This window comes from Aquarana catesbeiana, linkage group LG05 (assembly GCF_042186555.1).
Source record: "Aquarana catesbeiana isolate 2022-GZ linkage group LG05, ASM4218655v1, whole genome shotgun sequence".
In the NCBI taxonomy this organism is placed as follows: Eukaryota; Metazoa; Chordata; class Amphibia; order Anura; family Ranidae; genus Aquarana; species Aquarana catesbeiana.
In genome coordinates this window covers 636,251,182-636,274,149 of record NC_133328.1, presented here as the reverse complement: position 1 = coordinate 636,274,149, position 22,968 = coordinate 636,251,182, and the positions used below count along the sequence as shown (strand labels likewise).

Sequence of the window (22,968 nt, the reverse complement as noted above, 5' to 3'; positions counted from 1 at the left end):
CTAATAGGGTGGGGCAGGTGGTACAAAAGGTGGTAACTGTGGGGAATGAGCTGATGGAAGTGGTAAAACATTCATTGGAGACGTGATAGGCTTCCCTGAAGAGATGAGTTTTCAGGGATCGCTTGAAAGTAGCAAGAGTAGGGGGATAACCGGATGGGTGAAGGTAGCGAGTTCAAGAGGATGGAAGAGGAGTAGGTGAGAGAGGTTGAGGAGTAGGAGGTCTTGAGAAGAGCAGAGAGGACGATTTGGGAGATATTTGGAGACAAGATTGGTGATGTAGCTCGGGGCAGAGTTGTGAATGGCTTTGTATGTTGTGGCTAGTAGGAAGAGGAAATAAACTCCCCTGGTGTTTTTGTACCTATAGGTGAGCCTTATTATAGGTTTTACCTATAGGTACTGTAAATATCTACTGTATACTGCACAATTTACCTCATCGGCACATGCACTCTGAAGAAACAGCTGCCCGTGCCATTTCTTCAGGGCCCGTGCCGTGACCGGTGACTCCCGCGCACATGAGCCAGAGTGACATCATCGCAGCTCCGCCAATCACAGCCCCGGAGACTGAGAACCCAGAAGTAACTCCAGGAAAGAGCTATGAGTAAGCACCAGTAGTTATGGTGTGAAACATGTCAGCTGTGGATTTCATCTTTTTGCTGTATGGTTTTTAACCAATAAAGAAATCGTTGTTGGAATGCGGCCATCCGGATTTAATGCTTTTCTATATGCTACTTTGTATACTGAGCCAGCACCATTATTTGAGGAGAAGATTTTTTGTGACCCAGACACCTGGAGCGGGTCCTTTTCCCTGTAACTCCAGGAAAGATGTCGGCCATGTCAGCGGTGTGTGGGCGCCAATACAGAGCTTCGTTCTAAGGTGAGCATTTCATAATAAGCTAGTATGCGAGGTATACTAGCTCATTATGTCTTTGTCTTGCGGGTTTCCTTTTTTTTTGGAGGTTTACAACCTCTAACCACTTGACAACTAGGCACTTAAACCCCCTTCCTAACCAGACCAATTTTCAGCTTTCACATTTTGAATGACAATTACTCATGTCATGCAACACTGTACCCATAGGAAAATTTTTTTCACACAAATAGAGCTTTCTTTTGGTGGTATTTAATCACCGCTGTGTTTTTTATTTTTTGCGCTATCAAAAGACTGAAAATTGATTAAAAAAAAAAATTATTTGTTTCTGTTAAAATTGATTGCAGAGTATTGGGCGAGTATTGGGCGAGTATTGGCAGAGTTTTGCAGAGTATTGCCAGAGTATTGCACAGTGTTGCCAGAGTATTGCACAGTGTTGCCAGAGCATTGCACAGTGTTGCCAGAGCATTGCACAGTGTTGCCAGAGCATTGCACAGTGTTGCAGAGTATTGCACCATGTTGCAGAGTATTGCACCATGTTGCAGAGTATCGCAGAGTATTGCAGAGTATTGCAGAGTATTGCACCATGTTGCAGAGTATTTACATTGGAGCAGCGCTGTGGGCACTAAACATCCAGCCCACAGCGCTGCTGCCATCTCTCCCCCTCTCTCCTTGCACTGCACCGATCGGTACACAGGGGGGAGGGAGGAACCGGCGTCATGACGTGGCGCTCCGTCATTTGACGGAACGATCACGTGGTAAATGGCCGCGATCAGCGGCTATTTACCGTGATCCGTGATGCGCCGGGTCCTCCGGACCCAGTGGTCACAGGTGTTCCCGGGTGCGTGCCCCAGGTGGCGCGCGGGAGCAACATTCTGGAATGACGTCCCACGGACGTCCACCCAGAATAAGCCGACCGCGCTGTTGCTGTCTTTCGGCAATGGCCCGGTCGGCAAGTGGTTAAGCAGCTGAGTGGAGGAACTGAACTGCTGAGTCATTGCTGGGAGGGGACGATGAGCTGCTTAGCCTCTGCTGGGAATGACAAGGGTGAGCTGAGCTGCTGAATCACTGCTGGTGAAGGAGGGGAGGTAGAGTTGGAGGATTTCAGTGCTTCCGCTTTGAAGAATGGAATGCTCCACAATACCTGTAGTCACATAGGTCAGTGAATACTTTTTTTTAAAGTTCATTTAGTGCTTGTAAAAAATATATAAAAAAAAAAAAAAAAAAAAAAAAAAAAACTTAAAATGTTCTTACCCTCACCACTGCCTAATCCAGTTTAAAGTGATTAAAGTACGATCAGCAGAAAACATTAAAAATTCTTCAAATATATTAATAGTAAAAAAACGGTCAGGTCTGAGCATGTAGGCCCTTTACAAAATAATCTAGAATGGGTGACTGGGGACAAAGAGAAGGCAAATTTATTAAATACATTCTTCAGTTCTGTGTGTACAAAGGAGCATGGGGAGCTCATGTCCATAATGGGGGTGGTAGTGACACAGCCCCAAATGATCCACAATGGCCTAAAAGTGATATGGTCCAGAAATATTTAGACAGAATAAAGGTGGATAAAGCACCTGGACCAGATGGCATCCACCCACGGATCCTAAAAGAATTGAGCTCTGTAATTTCAAAGCCATTGTTTCTACTTTTTAGGGACTCATTATTGAAGGGAACAGTACCATTGGATTGGCGTAGGGCCAATGTGGTGCCTACATTTAAAAAGGGAACAAAGTCTTTACCAAGTAGCTATAAACCTGTTAGTTTAACTTCTATAGTCGGGAAGATACTGGAGAGTTTAATGAAAGACCACATAGATGAATTCTTGCTGGAAAAAAATATTTTAAGCAACAGACAGCATGGATTCATGAAAGACAGAAGTTGTCAAACAAACCTGATTTCTTGTTATGAAGAGATAAGTAAAACCTTGGACAGAGGGGTGGCAATGGACGTGGATTTTGCAAAAGCATTTGACAGTTCCCCACACACGGCTCATGACTGAATGATTGATTTTTGAATGATTTGTAAAGCGCTGCAAATGCGAACTGAATCGCCTCAAGGCGCTAATGCGTTTTGTGCTGTCATCTTCTTAGAGGAAGGTCTTGAGTTTTTTCCTGAAGGCCAGATGGTTTTCTTCCATGCGGATGTGAGTCGGAAGAGTGTTCCATTGCCGAGGTCCCTGGACTGCGAATTTTCGTTCTCCCCTTGCTTTGTAGCGGTATTTGGGAATGAGGAGGAGGTTTTGGTTAGATGATCGCAGATTGCGATTGGGTGTGTAGTGTTGTATGCATTTGTGGGTAAGGCAGAGGGTCTTAAATGTGATCCGATTCTTTACAGTTAGCCAATGTAGGCTCCTCAGGGATGGGGAGATGGACTCCCGGGGTTTTTTTCCTGTTAGCAGTCTTGCCGCCTCGTTTTGGATGGCCTGTAGGCGCGCAAGCTGATATTGGGGTAATCCTATGTAGAGCGAGTTTGCGTAGTCGAGTCGGGAATTGATGATTGTTCCAACTACTGCTGCTTTGTCCTCTTCTGGGATTAAGGGGATGAGTCTGTGTAGCAGGCGGAGGAGATGGTGAGATCCGCTAACTACTGATCCTATTTGCGCATCCATTGTCATTTCTGAGTCAAAGATAACTCCGAGACTCTTGGCTTTGGTGCGCAGAGAGATGGTTTGTCCTAAGATGGTGGGAGGTGTCCACGGAGTCTTATTTTTGGCATTTTGGTTAGCATGTGAGGCGGTCATGTGTAAGGTAAAGTCTACAGGCTGGAAATATCAGTTTGTAAATGGATAGAAACCTGAGTGGTCTAAGGTTATCAGTGGTGTACCCCAAGGTTCAGTGTGGGGACCCTTACTTTTTAATAACTTTATAAATGATATTGGATCTGGGATTAAAAGTACCATTTCAGTCTTTGCAGATACAGACACCAAGCTATGCAGTGGAATAACGTCCGTACAGGATGTCTCCAATTTACAAGCCGACCTCAATGCACTGTCTAATTGGGCGACTATGTGGCAGATGAGGTTTAATGTTGATAAATGCAAAGTTATGCACTTGGGGGCTAAGAATATGCATGCATCATACATACTAGGGGGAGTACAACTGGGGGGATCCATAGTGGAGAAGGATCTGCGGGTTTTGGTAGATCAAAAGCTCAATAATAGCATGCAATGCCAAGCTGCGGTTTCCAAAGCGAGCAAAGTCCTTTCTTGTATTAGGAGAGGTATGGACTGATATCATTTTGCCCCCTGTACAAATCATTAGTAAGACCTCATCTGGAATATGCAGTTCAGTTTTGGGCACCAGTTCTCAAAAATGATATGGAGAGAGTGCAACCAAACTGATAAGAGGCATGGAGGAGCTCAGCTATGAGGAAAGATTAGTGGAACTTGATTTATTTTCTCTTGAGAAGGAGATTAAAGGGGGATATGAACAACATGTACAAATATGTAAGTGGTCCATATAGTGAACTTGGTGTTGAGCTATTCACTTCACGGTCAACACTGAGGACAAGACTCTTTATGTCTAGAGGAAAAGAGATTTCATCTCCAAATATAGAAAGGTTTCTTTACAGTGAGAGCTGTGAAAATGTGGAATAGACTCCCTCCAGAGGTGGTTCTGGCCAGCTCAGTAGATTGTTTTAAGAAAGTTCCGGAGCAGAAGGAGAGAAAAGGATTAGCATAGGGACAGCATGACAGGTGTGGACAGCACAGTCATGCTTTGGGAAAGAAAAATGTGTCCACTTTAAGAAAGGGGGAGTGGCCGGAGCTGGGGAGGTGCTCAGTAAGCTAGGAGGAAGGAAGGGATTGACGTCACTAGTGAGCAGCGGAGGAGAAGAAGATTCCCACCCACCCTCCTGAGTAGGGATGAGCCGAACACCCCCCGGTTCGGTTCGCACCAGAACCCGCGAACGGACCGAAAGTTCGCACGAACGTTAGAACCCCATTGACGTCTATGGGACTCGAATGTTCGAAATCAAAAGTGCTCATTTTAAAGGCTAATTTTCATGGTATTGTCCTAAAAAGGGTTTGGGGACCCGGGTCCTACCCCAGGGGACATGTATCAATGCAAAAAAAACTTTTAAAAACGGCCGTTTTTTCGGGAGCAGTGATTTTAATGATGCTTAAAGTAAAAAAAAAAAAAAAGTGAAATATTCCTTTAAATATCGTACCTGGGGGGTGTCTATAGTATGCCTGTAAAGTGACGCGTGTTTCCCATGTTTAGAACAGTCCCTGCACCAAATGTCATTTTTAAAGGAAAAAATCTCATTTAAAACTGCTTGCGGGTTTAATGTCATGTCGGGTCATGGCAATATGGATGAAAATCAGTGAGACAAACGGCATGGGTACCCCCCAGTCCATTACCAGGCCCTTTGGGTCTTGTATGGATATTAAGGGGAACCCCGCACCCAAATTAAAATAAGGAAAGGTGTGGGGCCACCAGGCCCTATATACTCTGAACAGCAGTATACAGGCGGTGCAAACAAGACAGGGACTGTAGGTTTGTTGTTAAGTAGAATCTGTTTGTAATTTTGAACATTTTTAACGTGTTTAGCTCCAGCCAAAAAATCTTTTCTAAGCTTTTTGGAAAACATAGGGAAGGGTTATCACCCCTGTGACATTTGTTTTGCTGTCTTTCCTCCTCTTCAGAAGATTTCACCTCACTTTTTTGTCCCAATGAAAAATGTTTTTTGAAAATTTGGGTTTTTTTGTGGAACAAGGATTGGAAAGCATCAGTGGAAAGGAGAAATTGTTTTCCCATATTAACTCTTACAGGAGAGAATTTCCCTTCCTAGGGGTAGATTTCATCTCACTTCCTGTTGTCTCCTTCCGTTTGCAAGTAGGAGTCGTTTGTAAGTTAGATGTTTGAAAGTAGGGTCCTGCCCTATATACTCAGCAGAAATTTGGGCCTTAGGTATTGCTGTGGCCACAACACTGTAAGCCCTCACAGGGCCCTGCTGTGAAATATTAGATCAAGAATTGTAATTACATGCCCCTGTTGAACAGGAGCTGAAAAATTAGGCCTTAGGCACTGGTGCTGGTGCCACAACACTGCAACCCCTCACAGACACTCTAGTTGGAACGCAGGAACGAGCCCTGCTGCAAAGTATTGCTTCAAAAATTGTAATTACACGCCCCTGTTAAACAGGGGCTGAAAAATTGTGCCTTAGGCACTGGTGGTGGCGCCCAGAACCAAAAATGTTCTTACAAGCTATCAGCGTGATGATTGAGGAGGAAGAGGATAATTACTCAGGGATAGTCACTCAGCATCAGCATAGGCAGTCTTTGAAGGGATCTGAGATTTCAAAAAAAATTATTCGGTTACATCAGCATCAGGTGCTTGGTAGCTGGTGGTGATCCAAGACTCATTCATTTTTATGAAGGTCAGCCGATCGACCGAGTCAGTGGACAGACGCACCCTGTGATCGGTTACCACGCCTCCAGCAGCACTGAATGTGCGTTCCGAAAGAACGCTGGATGCAGGACAGGCCAGTAGCTCAATTGCATACTGTGCAAGCTCTGGCCAGTGATCCATCCTCAAGACCCAGTAACCCAGAGGATTTTCGGTGGGAAAGGTGTCCAAGTCTGATCTTGCCCCTAGGTATTCCTGCACCATGTAAAACAGACGCTGGCGATGGTTGCTGGAACCGATCATACCTTGGGGCTGCGGACCAAAAAATTGTCTGAACGCATCGGTCAGACGGCCACCTTCTCCACCGCTCCTTCTTTGACTGACCGAAGCCTCAGCAACACGTTGTCCAGGTGTTTGTAACCTCCCAGTCTCTGGGAACGCGTTGCACAGACCTTTCTGCAAGGCCTCCCGAAGATGTTTCATCCTCTGCTCCCTCTGCGATGGCAAGATAAGGTCCGCAACCTTACCCTTGTAACGTGGATCAAGGAGGGTTGCCAGCCAGTATTGGTCCTTCTCCTTGATACCATGAATACGAGGATCCTTACGCAGGCTTTGCAGGATCAGGGAGGCCATGCAGCGTAGGTTTGCTAAGGCATTCGGTCCGGAGTCCTCTGGGTCACTAAGGACAACAACGTCCGCAGCCACCTCCTCCCAGCCACGTACAAGTCCATGTGTTCCTTGGGACTGATCCCTTAAAGACTGCTGCTGATGCTGAGTGCCAGGCTCCACCTCCATACTGACACAATCTTCCTCCTCCTCCTCCTCCTCCTCGTCCTCTTCCTGTGTGATCGGCGGGCACGCAGGAACACTGTCTGGATAAAGGGGGCCTTGAGAGCTAAGGAAGTCCTCCTCTTCCTGCCTCTGTTCTGCCTCAAGTGCCCTGTCCATTATTCCACGCAGCGTGTGCTCCAACAGGTGGACAAAGGGGACAGTGTCACTGATGCATGCACTGTCACTGCTCACCATCCTCGTGGCCTCCTCGAATGGTGACAGGACAGTGCATGCATCCCTGATCATGGCCCACTGGCGTGGGGAAAAAAAAACCAAGCTCCCCTGACCCTGTCCTGGTGCCATAGTCGCACAGGAATCATTGATGGCCCTCTGCTGCGTGTGCAGCCGCTGCAGCATGGCCAACGTTGAGTTTCACCTGGTGGGCATGTCACAGATTAGGCGGTTCTTGGGCAGGTTAAACTCCTTTTGGAGGTCCGTCAACCGAGCACTGGCATTATATGACCGGCGGAAATGCACACAGACTTTCCTGGCCTGCCTCAGGACATCCTGTAAGCCCGGGTACCTGCCCAAGAACCACTGCACCACCAAGTTAAGGACGTGAGCCAAACAGGGCACATGGGTCATTTGTCCCTGTCGGAGGGCAGAGAGGAGGTTGGTGCCATTGTCGCAAACCACCATTCCTGCCTTAAGTTGGCGTGGCGTCAACCACCTCTGAACCTGCCCCTGAAGAGCTGACAGAACCTCTGCCCCAGTGTGGCTCCTGTCCCCCAAGCACACCAGCTCAAGCACCGCATGGCATCTTTTGGCCTGCGTACTTGCGTAGCCCCTTGAACGCCTACGGAGCACCGCTGGTTCCGAGGAAGAGGCCATGGAGGAAGAAGAAGAGGAGGGGGTGGAGGAGAGAGGTGTGTCACAATCAGCATTTTGGAGGCGTGGTGGCGGAACAACCTCCAACACTACTGCACCTTGTCCTGCATCCTTCCCAGCTGCCAGCAGAGTCACCCAATGCGCCGTGAAACTTAGGTAACGTCCCTGTCCATGCCTGCTGGACCATGAGTCAGCGGTAATATGCACCTTACCGCTGACCGCCCTGTCCAGCGAGGCATGGACATTGCCTTCCACATGCCGGTAGAGAGCCGGAATCGCCTTCCGTGAGAAAAAGTGGCGTTTGGGTACCTGCCACTGAGGAACCGCACATTCCACAAACTCACAGAAGGGGGCAGAGTCTACCAACTGAAAAGGCAGCAGTTGAAGTGCTAGCAATTTTGCCAAGCTAGCATTCAACCGCTGGGCATGTGGATGGCTGGGAGCAAACTTCTTTCGGTGGTGCAGCAGCTGGGGCAGGGAAATTTGCCTGGTACAATCTGACGTCGGTGTACCAAAAGCAGATTGCCCACAAGTACTTGACTGTGACACACCTAATTCTACACCTTCATTCCTCTCACTGCAGGTCTCAGAGAGGACTGAAGGTCTAGTGGGGTTGGAAATCTCAGCTGATGAGGAGCAAGGAGAGATCCTCTTTGTTCTTTGGTGTGGGTCTTTTAGATACGCTTGCCAACGAACTGCATGGCAGGTCAACATATGTCTGGTCAAGCATGTGGTACCCAAGCGGGAGATGTTTTGGCCACGCGAGATACGCTTGAGACATATGTTGCAAATAGCAGCGGTGCGATCTGATGCACTCGTCTCAAAAAAGGCCCACACCAAAGAACTTTTTGAATAACGCGCAGATACTGCAGCGCCCTGCACATGTGGAGCTTTGGGGTGTGATGCAGTCAATGTGCTGCCCTTAGGCTGGCCCCTGGAGGGCATCCTGCCTCGTTGGTGATGTGCCGCCGCCTCCTCCTCCTCCTCCTCCTCTCTCCTATCAGGCACCCACGTTGAGTCAGTGACCTCATCATCCCCTCCCTCCTCATCACTGGAGCAAACCTGGCAGTATGCTGCAGCAGGGGGAGCATGACTGCCAGATTGCTGTCCTTCTTGGGCACCCCCTCTGTCCGTGCTCATGTTACTGCCTTCATCGAGCTCAGTATCGTCATCAGAGCCTTCCAAACGCTGGGCATCCTCCTGGAGCATGTACCCAACACTGTGGTCAAACAGTTCGAGGGAATCCTCATGAGGACATGGTGGAGCTAGGGAAGGAGTCACTGATGACATTGAGCTGAGGGAAGAGGCCGCTGCTTTGCCAGACAAAGCACCCTGGGCATGGGTGAGAGAGGATGAGGAGGATGAGGACGGCTTGGTCATCCACTCGACCAAGTCTTCCGCATGTTGCGGCTCAACACGGCCAGCTGCCGAAAAAAAGGCCAAGCGTGTCCCATGGCCACGTGCTGATGAGGATGCACCGTCTCCACGACCAGCACTAGACACAGAGCCTGCTTGCCCTCTCTTATTGGCTTGTGACTGTCTGCCTCTCCTTCTTGGCCTTCCAGACATACTAATGGCCTGTAGCTGCACTAAGCTGGGATAGAACACCTGTAATTTTCTTCAGGTAGCTTTATATACTGTAACCAGACAAGCCTGCCTGTCAGTAGGAAGATAACAGGAACGGATCTAGCTGAACACTGTGAGCAGGACGCACTGTACTAAATGTAAATAGTCTAGCTGCCTGACCGTGGTACTAATAGGATCAAATAGAACACCTGTAATTTTCTTCAGGTAGCTTTATATACTGTAACCAGACAAGCCTGCCTGTCAGTAGGAAGATAACAGGAACGGATCTAGCTGAACACTGTGAGCAGGACGCACTGTACTAAATGTAAATAGTCTAGCTGCCTGACCGTGGTACTAATAGGATCAAATAGAACACCTGTAATTTTCTTCAGGTAGCTTTATATACTGTAACCAGACAAGCCTGCCTGTCAGTAGGAAGATAACAGGAACGGATCTAGCTGAACACTGTGAGCAGGACGCACTGCACTAAATGTAAATAGTCTAGAAGATAACAGGAACGGATCTAGCTGAACACTGTGAGCAGGACGCACTGCACTAAATGTAAATAGTCTAGAAGATAACAGGAACGGATCTAGCTGAACACTGTGAGCAGGACACACTGCACTAAATGTAAATAGTCTAGAAGATAACAGAACGGATCTAGCTGAACACTGTGAGCAGGACGCACTGCACTAAATGTAAATAACAGGAACGGATCTAGCTGAACACTGTGAGCAGGACGCACTGCACTAAATGTAAATAACAGGAACGGATCTAGCTGAACACTGTGAGCAGGACGCACTGCACTAAATGTAAATAGTCTAGAAGATAACAGGAACGGATCTAGCTGAACACTGTGAGCAGGACGCACTGCACTAAATGTAAATAGTCTAGATAGAAGATAACAGGAACGGATCTAGCTAAACTGAATACAGTGTATATATATATATATATATATATATATGCAACACCTGGGATGTATATATATATATATATATATATATATATACACACACACAATACACTGTAAGTGCAGCTAACTGACTGACTGTTCTGCCTAATCTATCTAACTCAAATCAAATGACACTGTCTCTCTCTCTCTCTCAGCACACCGGAACACACACTACACAGGGCCGCCGTGCAGGCGGCCTTATATAGTGTGGGGTGTGTACTAAATCCCCTGAGCCATAATTGGCCAAAGCCACCCTGGCTTTGGCCAATTACAGCTCTCTCTACTGACGGCGCTGTGATTGGCCAAGCATGCGGGTCATAGTGCATGCTTGGCCAATCATCAGCCAGCAATGCACTGCGATGCCGCAGTGAATTATGGGCCGTGACGCGCCACACGAATTTAGCGCGAACGGCCCATATCGTTCGCAATTCGGCGAACGATCGAACAGCCGATGTTCGAGTCGAACATGGGTTCAACTCGAACACGAAGCTCATCCCTACTCCTGAGTTACGTTAATTATAATGTGGGCTGTAAGGACAGCCGGTGCAGTGTGTTATATGTATATTATAAAGAAAGTCTGAGAACTGACCCCTAACATAAACCACCTCCATCCCTAATATCAGAAAAAGAAACAAATGAACGTCGCCCACGGGACTTTAAATGAGGTGTAAATGGTGATCAAAGGGTAAACAGGTATAAAAGGTACATTTATTGAAAACAGCATAATCCATAATAGGACATGAGCATGGGTGAACAGGTTCATAAAACAGCAACATTGCATAGTAGTCCTAAAACATAGCCATAATATAATAGTAATACATATAATACAGGTATGCATGGTACATCTCTAACCCGACGCGTTTCGCGAGCTTTCCTCGCTTCATCAGGGGCTGATGTGCATAACTGCTGTCTGTAAATACAGATTAAAGTAATTAGAGTATCGGTTATGATTGGGTAAAAGCAAGAAGCCAGAACCGGTCATCCCATACTTACTTGTAAGACCAAGGCTACAGGCACATAACCCAGGTACAGGTCGGCGGAGGGCATCTCCCCCGGGAGCTGAAGGGGCCGAGGACCCAACCAGAGGACCGAGGCCAGGCGTGGGGGGCAGCATGGCAGAATGAGAGAGAGAGAAAGGAGGGCGTGAACCCAAATTGTTCCCAAATGTACTGCAGGGCAACTCACTGTATGGGAATATAAATATAAGGTAGTATAGGATTAAAGAGTTTGGAAGTATGAGATGTATATCGTGGCATCAAATGCAAGGTATGTTAATAAGCAAGGTCTAAAAGTAATAACATGACCAGTGTAGTCTAAATGTCCCCTTCATTCTTATCGCTGTTACCCACTTATCTCCAACCCATACCTTACCCACCTCAAATAATGAGACCACACTTATATTTTATGGAGTAAAATGGCCATAACAGCCTATTTTATTAAAACAAACCAACTAAATAACTCCAAACCACTATATATATATATATATATATAATAAACAATAACATAACCTGTTAACCCCAGTCTGATGGTCTCTGACGGTGACCCACCTTTTAACCACGTATAACCACATACCATACCAATGCACTGTGGGACCTTTTCCAAACTGATAGGCCTCCAGCTGTGACCGCTCGGAGACAACCCCTTCCCACAGTGCAACCATTCCAGTATTCCATCCACCGTTCAGGAATACACCGGAGGGGCACATACAAACGATGAGCCCCCACCCCTTTTTGATCCCTCCGTTTACTGCCACCGTCAAAGACCACCAGAAGAACACCGCCACAGCCCGAAAGGGTGACAACCTTACCCTTGAGGGCACCTCCACACCCTCAGGGCCCGTTCTATCCCTTCCTGTAAACCCATAGCCATAAGTCAATCCCCACTTCAGAGAGACGAACTCCATCACTCCTCAAGTAGAGCCCCACATTTTTTCCAAGCTCTCTGTGCCTAATCACAATACCCCCATTCTGTGCCACGAACCTACCAACTACTTTGTTGATACGAGTCTTACTGATGCTCACCACAGATCTAGCCCAATGCCATGTCGTTCTAGCCACAATGTCAGACCACAGCAAAAAGGGGTACCCGGGAATTTAGTGCGCAAGTGCGTGAAATCGGATTTAATATCCGCGATCAGGTCCCTGACTGTCCGGATCCCCAAATCATTCCTCATGTATCACTAACACGTCAGGTGGTCTATCCAGCCTTACGTACCTCTCCACCTCCACCATCACTCTACCCCACCTCATCCCGGGTATCCCCAACCATCTCCGATAAGCCTCCCTCCTGGAAAATACCCAATTGCCTGCCATCCGGTCTTACGTCTCCTCTCCTGGCCCCCCAACACACCTAGGAGTGCCCTATGATCCAGACAAGGCGTACTGAACCTCCATCTGAAACGACAAACAAATAACATAAAGGCAGCAACACACCTGTCAACTTAACACAACCATATCACAACATGCGAATCCCACATGCACCCTCCTTTTCCTGTAAACATCCAAGATTTTTTTTTTTTTTTTTATATATCTATTCCACGGCCAAATGAGGCCTAATATAAGACCGAAATCTCACAAATCCCATCTTCCAATTCTGCGCACAGCCGCCTCATCCAACCCACATCTGGCAGCTTCTGTAGCCGCCCCTATGCGGAAGGAGTGTGAAGCGTACCCTGCCCCGTCCAACCCAGCTGCTTTACGACATTTCCTAAAAATTGATATGAACTGAAACTTTGACAAGTAGTACCCATCCTCATGCCTCAGGAATGGCTCTGCCCCATCTGTTCTAATCTTCGGAAATTCACGCACTGCCTCAACAGGGCACACCCTAGACCCAGGTAATGCGAACAGTGACACATCCACACCCTTACCCTGGTGATCAGTTTTTGACCTGCGCAGCCGCAAACACACTCTATCCACCTCCACCTGCACATCTTGCTCCCAACAGGCCCACTGCCAAACACTTCGATGGGCTAACCAACTCCCCTGTCCAAAAAACCCCAAAAATGCTAGCGAGAACACTGCTGTAAACAGCAACGCTTCATACCGCGATTTACATATTGAACCCAACATCGCACATACGGACCCCAGGTTCGCAAAAGTGACAGGCCGTCTCACATCCTTCCACATATGCTGTTTTCGATAACCCTTTATGGCCTGCTTCACCCAAAATCTTTTTTCCAGTCCTCCCCTCCCATTAATTTGAAAAGAAACGATAAGCCTGCCATTTTTTTATCGATGGAAGAGACCGAAAAAACATTTTTCAATGTTCCTAGCTACAAAATACAATACCAGTAACCGCCCGTTAGACCCCATTTTCCCAGCCCCTGCCTCCTGTACCAACCCTGACCATTCTTTCCATACCTTCGTGTAGGCTGACCAAGTGGACTCACTTAGACTGCCGAATCCATCCCGCGGTGACTCCAAGGGCAGCTCCCAAATCCAGTCCGGGCAAGGAACTCCTTTTTGTGCACCCGGAGCCAGCTCCCTGAACTTGTTCCATTGAAATAGAGACAAGGAGTCAGCTAGCGAATTGTCGACACCCGGGATGTGCACCGCATAAATAAAATATTTAATCTCAAACACCTCAACACCAGTTTCCGCAAAAGCCGTATAACTGGTTGTGGTGACGCAGACATGCGATTGACCACCTGCACTACTCCCATGTTGTCACAATTTATTCTCAACTTTAGAATCTGGCATGCCTCCCCCCACAGTTCCAAAGCCAGCACCACTGGAAAAGTTCCAGTCGCACTAAATTCTTAAGGAACTCCGCCCTCTCCCAAGACTGCGGCCAGGGTTCCACGCTCCACTGCCCTTGGAAAAATGCACCATAGCCCGTGGAGCCTGCAGCATCTGTAACCAGCTCTACATCGAAATTACTCACCGGGCCAGACATCCACACCGCCCTGCCATTGTATGAGGCTAAAAACTCATACCACACCTTTAAATCCTCCCTGTGTTCCCCGGTCAGGTGAATAAAATGAGTCGGGGCCTTTACCCCCGCGGTGGCTGCCGACAGCCGTCGGCAATACCTGCCCCATGGGGATGATCCTGCAGGCAAAATTCAACTTACCCAGCAACGACTGCAGAGTCCTCAACTGAACTTTCCGCAGTCCGTGGATTTCCCGAATTTCCTTCTGCAAGTCCTCCAACTTACCTCTGGGCAATCGGCACTCCATCGCCATTGAGTCTATTACTATCCCCAAAAGCTAAGTTCAGCCGTTGGGCCTTCCGTTCTTTCTGCGGCCAATGGTATACCAAACCTGCCTGCGATGTGCTGCAACGTGGAAAGTAGAATCGCACACACAGAGGAAGCAGGGGGGCCTATACACAAAAAGTCATCCAAATAATGTATGACTGAACCTAAGCCGGAAACCTCCCTAATCACCCACTCCAAAAACGAGCTGAAAGCCGCGAACATGGCTTTTGGAAAAGATAAGTGGTGTATCACGCGGAACTTGTTCGGTTCCTTCTTGGGCACCACCCCCAATGGTGACACCACCAAATCCTGCCAGGGTTTGTTGGCAAAGGGCCCCCCATGCGCCCCATGGCCACTTCTCTTCCCAATTTGTCCTCCACCACCCCCGGATGCTGTAAAGCAGATGTCAGATTCCTTGCCTTTGGCAGAACCATCGCCAACGAACACGGGTTCTTAAAACCGTCCTGAAACCCCGAAGCCAATAACTTTGCCGCTTCCCTGTCTGGATACTTACTTAGAAAAGGAAGCATCCTTTCCACCCTCACCGGCGTCGTCCCTCTTTTGAGCAGAGTCGCCGGCATGCTTCCCTCTCTTAAAACACCTGGACAATATATGGGCTCCCCCTCACCCAGAGCACTCGTGCTTGAACTTGTATGCTGCTCCAAATTTACAGGAGCCCTCATTGCACTGCCAGCATACTCCCCACTTCTTTCCGGCCGGCAGTCCTGAGGAATGTGTACCCCTGGCCTCCCCCTGAAAAAACTGAGGCGGGGCCCTCGCTGAAGACATAAGCCTCATCCAGAGGCTAATATCTTTATGATCCCAATGCAGAGACGGGCGGACTGCTCTGCGCTGTCTGAACTGCTCGTTGTATCTAAGCCAAGCAGTACCACCGTACACCCTATGTGCCTCTCCTATAGCGTCCATGTAACAGAACAAAGCCGAGCAATGCTCGGGGTTCTTCTCACCAATAATGCTCACCATAATGGCAAACGCTTGCAGCCAGTTAACAAATGTACACGGTATAAGCCTGTACCTCCTTCTTTCCTCGTTCTCCTTCTTGGAATCATCAGGTTTCACCCTGTCCAAGTTAATTTTTTTCCAATGGCAGTAGCGAAAAATCTCCACATACTCGCCCTTGTAAATCGTATCCCGGACTTCCTGTTTTAGATGAGCTCCCAGCAGGCCCTCGAAGTAGAGGTATACCTCGCACTTTGCCGCGTTCGCAGTCCTGACCATATTGGTCCTCTCCGCCTTCTCCGTATCCCCTTTTTCCCCTGCCTTCTCGGTGACCACTCCTACCCCTGACTGCACGGGTATCGGAGCTGCCGGGGGCATCTCCACCCCAGATCCCCCAGTTCCTCCAACCACTGCCTCAAATCTACCTAACAACGCCCGCAGGCCCTCCAATAAATCCGTCAGCTGCGTACCGGACCCCGCACTGGCAGGCCTGTGCCCTGCCCCCTGCTGGCCCAGCGTATCCCCCCCTGACTGTATCAAAGGAACTGCTGGCCTAACCGTACCCGCAGCTACCACCCCTAACACATCCTGCAATGCATCAGACAAAGACAAATTAACCATTGACTTACCGGGCTGACCAGGAGCTCCCCCAACAGCCGCCGCGTTGCTCTTCATCGCTGGTACTAGTGGTTCCTCCTCCCCTGATGCTTTCTCTTCTGACCTCTCGTCCTGTTCCAGGATGGGTGGCATAGCAAGCCCCCCGGGAGATGAAATCCCTAAGGCCGTGGTGCTTGGCAGTTGTGGGGCCCGCTTCACCCCCGAAATTCCTCCTTCTCCAGACCGGCGTCACTGACCTGACCTGGCGATGTCCTGGCTGTCATGTGTTGTTCTTCCTCTGCCATCTTGTCCCACCGAGCGCTGTCCCGGTAGGCTCAGCCCCCTCACCGACTTCCCGATCTCCCGCTCCACCACCTCCGTGTCTCTGCTCGGCTCTCCGTCCCTCATCATCTCCCCCCTCTGATCGCTGTGTGTGGATGGGGATGCCGCCCTGCTTCCTGACCCACGATGTCCGTGCGGGGAACCGGCGCCATGTTGGCCCGTGGCCCCACCCACCGGATTAGGCAGGCGGCGTGTGGACCACCCAGGGCCTGCTGAAAGCTGTGGCTGATGCTGTTTTGCCGGGGGAAGCGATCGCTCCTCTGTCGGGCTTCTGGGGAGGTGAATGGGTCTAGATGCAGGCCCTGGTGAAAAGCACGCTGGAGGCCGCGACCTCCGCGATGGGACACCTCACCTGACGGGGATCCGTCTGCCTCATCCTCCATGAGCTCCGCGCCTGTCTCTGCAGCCACTCTGGTATTGCTTCAATCTCTGCCATCATGGAGGAGCAGTGAGAAAAACTGCCTCCTCCTGTAAGTTCATCTTCACACTGACCCTTTGCACCCCCCCCCTCTATAAATATAACCACTCCCCTTTGGCAAAAACTTCTTTCTTACCTTCCCCTTTCTTGCCACTCCCATTACTCCTTTCCACATTAACCCCATATGTGTCTCCCTTAGACACACTGTCATGCCCGGCCCTACACTATCCCTCCTTGCAGTCCTTTCGTTCCGGGCCTCACTTTTTTAATGTCATGGAAATATAAAATATGTGCTACTTGCATGGTATGCATAAGGTGTCCCGCAGAGCAGAGAGAAAAAGGAGGGTGCAAGGTGAAGGAGTGAATGAGAAGGGAAGGAAAGGGAAGGGGAGAACAGGGGGAGGTGAAGTGAATAGTGACAGAAAAAAGGGAAAGAAAGAGAAGAAAAAATGAAAAGAAAGGGGAACAGGACCGGGGGGAAAGGAAAGAAAAAAAGTGAGAGAAGTGAAGGGAGATGAGGCACGGTGAAAGAGAGGACAAATTAATTAATGATGTGATGACCTAGAAAAGTACTTCCGTGTGAAAGGAAAAAGTGTAATTAGAGGAGTCAGTCAGAAACAGCAAGTGAGGATAGGTACGCTGTGAGGTGCAGGTATTCATATTAAAGTAGATAAATAGGGTGCCTACCAATATAGTGCAGCGTCCCGACTGAGTGTTGGAGAAGTAGTGAGGGAAAAGTTGCCATACTGACACCCCCTGCCTTATACCCGGACATCCGCCGAGTTCTCCGCCCCTAACGTCATGCGTCAGGCGCCTTCACCTTGCACCCTCCTTTTTCTCTCTGCTCTGCGGGACACCTTATGCATACCATGCAAGTAGCACATATTTTATATTTCCATGACATTAAAAATGTTATTACTTTTAGACCTTGCTTATTAACATACCTTGCATTTGATGCCACGATATACATCTCATACTTCCAAACTCTTTAATCCTATACTACCTTATATTTATATTCCCATACAGTGAGTTGCCCTGCAGTACATTTGGGAACAATTTGGGTTCACGCCCTCCTTTCTCTCTCTCATTCTGCCATGCTGCCCCCCACGCCTGGCCTCGGTCCTCTGGTTGGGTCCTCGGCCCCTTCAGCTCCCGGGGGAGATGCCCTCCGCCGACCCGTACCTGGGTTATGTGCCTGTAGCCTTGGTCTTACAAGTAAGTATGGGATGACCGGTTCTGGCTTCTTGCTTTTACCCAATCATAACCGATACTCTAATTACTTTAATCTGTATTTACAGACAGCAGTTATGCACATCAGCCCCTGATGAAGCGAGGAAAGCTCGCGAAACGCGTCGGGTTAGAGATGTACCATGCATACCTGTATTATATGTATTACTATTATATTATGGCTAGGTTTTAGGACTACTATGCAATGTTGCTGTTTTATGAACCTGTTCACCCATGCTCATGTCCTATTATGGATTATGCTGTTGTTTTCAATAAAATACTTGTACCTTTATACCTGTTTACCCTTTGATCACCATTTACACCTCATTTAAAGTCCCGTGGGTGACGTTCATTTGTTTCTTTTTGTGTTATATGTATAGAACATGGTTGGTACCCATTTGTGGTATGGGGTTATCAGGTACCTTCGGGTTAACCAGGAAGGGGTAAAAGGTAGGTCACTGCGAAGGTTGAGTACCGTCTCCGAGTCCGGGGGCTTGCGCCTGGAGGTCTAAAGTTAAAAGTTTGTCGCAGTGACCAGTGGTGGGCGTTACCCTTGAAAACCCCAAAAAGTTGGTTAAGAGTTATTTAAAATATTTAATTTTATGGTAATTATTAATAAAAAGGCCGTCAAGGCCATTTACTCCAAAATCTTGTCAAGTCATTTGTGGGGGGATTTGGAGGGGTTAGAGTCTATGTTTAATGGGTGGCGCAAGTGACTGTGGGTTAGGTCCTTCACATGTCAAGGCCTGGATTCTTTCCTAAGTGCACACAATATAACTGAGTACTGACATTTATAGGTAAAGTTGATCCAGGGAAAATCAGATTGCCTCTTGAGGGTCAGGAAGGATTTTTTTCCCCTGCTACAGCAAATTGGATCATGCTTTGCTGGGGTTTTTCGTCCTCCTCTGGATCAACTGTGGATATATGGGATTGTATGATATTTTTTTATTTATTTTTTTATGGTTGAACTAGATGGACTTGTGTCTTTTTCCAACCTGACTAACCATGTATCATTACAATCAGTGTGGACAGCTGCCTAAATGTTATGGTATTCAGCACAAATGGGTTAATGCTTGGTAACTCGAGGGTTAATAATGCACTGTGATGTGGTTACCCCCTGTATGCATCACTTCCCATTGAGGGGATATATGTAGGAGGAGGTTAGGTCTCTGTTTTCACTTGGGAGTTGGAAGGAGAACACACAAGCGAGATATAATCATTGCACCAACCTTGAGGTCAGTGGCGGCTGGTGCTCCATTTTTGAGGGGGGGGCGGCAAACATGCCACCCACCCCTTTTTGGTTATCGTCCCCACCCCCGTCACTCGGTTAACCAAACAGTACCCCCCCCACCCCCCAGCCACGCACTTACCCCATCTAGGTCACAGGCAGCTTCCTCCCCTCCCCCTACAGTTAGAATGACTCCCTAGGTAACACATTTAACCCCTTGATCGCCCCCTAGTGTTAATCCCTTCCCTGCCACTGACATTTTATAGCACTGATCGCTGTAAAAATGTGAAAATGTGAATGTGAAAATAGTGTCAAAAGTGTCCAATCTATCCGCCGCAGTGTGACAGTCACAATAAAAAAAAATTGCAGATCACCGCCATTACTAGTAAAAAAAAAAATTTAAAAAAAATTTAATAAAATAAAAATGCCATAAATCTATCCCCTATTTTGTAGCCGCTATAACTTTTGTGCAAACCAATCTATATGCGCTTATTGTGATTTTTTTTACCAAAAAATATGTAAAAGAATACATATCAGCCTAAACTGAGGAAGAAAAGAATATATATTTTTTTAAATTGGGATATTTATTATAGCAAAAAGTTAAAAAAAATTGTGTTTTTTTTTCAAACTTGTCACTCTTCTTTTGTTTATAGCGCAAGAAATAAAAACCACAGAGGTGATCAAATGCCACCAAAAGAAAGCTCTATTTATGGGGAAAAAAATGGTTGAAATTTCTTTTGAGTACAGTGTTGCATGACCGCGCAATTGCCATTCGAAATGTGACAGCGCTGAAAACTGAAAATTTGCCTGGGCAGGAAGGGGGTGAAAATGCCCTGTATTGAAGTGGTTAAAGCCATTTAGAGCCTCAGGCTCTAATGATGTGCTAAAAGAAAAACAAAAAAAAAAAAAAACCCATTGGAATCCATGAGTCTGGTGGCCCACATGTAGAATAGGGGCTGTAAAAGAAAAAAAAAAAACAAACATAAATTTTATTTGGGTACAGCGTCACACGACCGCGCAATTATCAGTTAAAGCAACACAGTGCCGTATGGCAAAAAATGGCCTGGTCATGAACCTTCCGGAGCTGAAGTGGTTAAATCCCCTTTCTTCCCCCTTATGATGCTCGGTTTAAACTTCAGCAAGCCGTCTTCACCACGTCTAGGTGCCTAAAGGCATTGAGTTGCTGCCATGTGATTGGCTGATTAGCAATGTGTCTTACCAAGCAATTGAACAGGTGTACCTAATAAAGTGGCCGGTGAGTGTATTTTGCACAAGCACTTGGTACAGTTTGTCAGAGGTTAGTTAGATTCCAAAGGTCACTTACCAATTTGAAATTTATATCGGTAACTCGCAGATCCATATACTTTGGGGTTCCCAGGAAGGGCAGCGGGGTGGGTCCGGGGGGCAGTGACTTGTACCGTCTTTGCTGTCTCCACCATGATAGTATAAAGTGGAGGGTGATGAGGACGGTGACCAACAGAGCGAGGATTGCCGAGAATTCCATCTTCCTGGAAGAGACAAATAGATATGGTCTATGACAGCGGCCAATATTCCTGTACAGCCCGCCCCTTCACATTGAAGAACGGAGATATGACTTTGACTCCGTTCAAATTCATTACTTAACATTAACCTTTTGGCTCTTCCCGTATTGCGGCTGCACAGTGATCATAATCAGCAACTTTGTGCTCCTCCTGCATGTGTATCCCCCTTGGAGAGATTTCCATTCACTTCCTACCTTGACAATCTCTCCAGCTGGAACACAGACACCTTTGGGGTTTTTTTTGTGTAGCCACCCAAGTAAATTAAAATTACATTTAAAAAAAAAAAAAAAAAATTGTTTTTACAGGAGCAGTGATTTTAATGATGCTTACAACAATAAAAATTCCTTTAAATATAGTTGAACCTAGTCTGCCTGTAAAGTGGAGCATCTGTAGCATGTATAGAACCTGCTGCAGTAAAACTGACATTTGTAAAGAATACAAAATTTAAATGAAATGACATTTAAATTGCCGGCAATACAATACCATTGAGAAAAAATACTTAGCGCCAAAGAAATAGTGAAAACATAAGATAAGTTCACAAAATGAATGAAATAAAATGAATTCCACCAACTGCAGAAATTGTTAAATAGCTAATAAATACATATATATGAATCACCGCGCTAGGTGATAACAAATGTGATCTTAGACAAACACATACACACGCACACAATACCATTGCCGGAAATTGAAAAATGTTAAAGGGGCTTCCAGATTCTGATAAGCCCCCTGCCTGCAACCCCCACAACCACAGCTCAGGGTTGTGGGGGGTGAGGCACTTGTCCCCATCAACAGGCTGCATGCTCGGATAAGGGTTTGGTATGGATTTTGGGGAGACCCCATGTTTTTTTTTTTTCATGTTGGCATGGGGTTCCCCTTAAAATCCATACCTGACCCATAGGGCCGGGTGTGGAATCCCACACCGTTTTTTTTTTTCACTTTTTATTATTGCCGGCAGTGTTTTTTTCGGGCAATGTCAGCGGGGAAGCCCATTGACAGCTCTTACTGGCCCGCTCCTTAACCAGCTATTCACTGGGCCCTGATTGGGCACAGCTTTGCCCAATCAAGGGCATAGAATGCACTGTGCAGCGGGAAGTGCATTTCAGGGCATTCAGCGGGGCGAACACCCGCCAAATGGCCTGCAAATTCAGGTGTTCGCCAACCGAACAAACAGGCGATGTTCGGGTCGAACTTTTGCTTGGCTCAAACTCGAACTGTTGGCCCAACACAACTGAGGACCATCTGGCTGGATAGGGGCTTGGACATGAGACCTAGCTTGTGTAACATGGGGATCAAGTGCCATGGAGGAACTCCAAATGTCTTGAAAAGCTGAAATGAAGCTTGGACCTCAGTGGAGTATGGTGGCTACTCCCCAGGGTAGTTGGACCATGTTGTACTTAATAGACAAATTCACAGAGTACCAGAGTGGCTTCAAAGTCTTCTTTCTGTGAAGGCTCAAAGCACCATTTGTGTCCCCTTATTTGGAGTCTGCCTAGATCAGGAGTGTTGTGTGCCACCAGGAGTATTGAGTAAGGGTCTACACCTAGCAGGCAGGTAAGCTGGTGCAGTTAGCTGACTGGTCACTAAATGGCTTTGTTCCCATTATAGCCTGTATAGAGGAAAGTTATAAGCAATGATAGCTTCCCTTTTAGCTAGAACCCTCCTGTAGTGATATCATGGAAGAGCTCATAAATAAGCCAGGTGGGGAGAAGCCCCAGTGCAGTTGGGGAATGGGAGCTAAACACCCCACATCTATTCAGGCTGAGACTAGGTAGACCTGCACCCAGGAGAGCTGGCTGTGGACTTTCTGGCCCTTATGGAGGTGGGGCTAGGGTGGGCTGCAAAATGTTTTTCAGACCAGGCCAAGAGTTTCCCCAAGGAAGGCTACTTTCCCCGGAATAGACTGCAGAGATCCAATCAAGTGAGTACTAATGACCACGGGTGGAGAGAGACTGAGAAAAGATGGCTTATTTTATTGGTTGCACAATGTTTCACATGTGACCGTCCACTAAATGTGATTGGCCAATATACAGTAGTGTCAAGTGACTCCGGATACTAGGTTGATATG

The 22,968-nt window shown here is 47.5% G+C and overlaps 1 protein-coding gene across 1 annotated transcript in view; it reads right to left on the bottom strand.

The window, feature by feature from the left end:
- LOC141146180 (cytochrome P450 2C14-like) overlaps positions 1-21,015 on the bottom strand; it is a 102,935-nt gene extending 81,920 nt beyond the window's left edge. Inside the window, exon 1 of the mRNA XM_073632914.1 lies at positions 20,687-21,015. Coding sequence (XP_073489015.1) covers positions 20,687-20,866 — 180 coding nt within the window. The 5' untranslated portion in view covers positions 20,867-21,015. The remainder of the gene's footprint in view (positions 1-20,686) is intronic.
- Between the last annotated feature and the right edge of the window lie 1,953 nt (positions 21,016-22,968).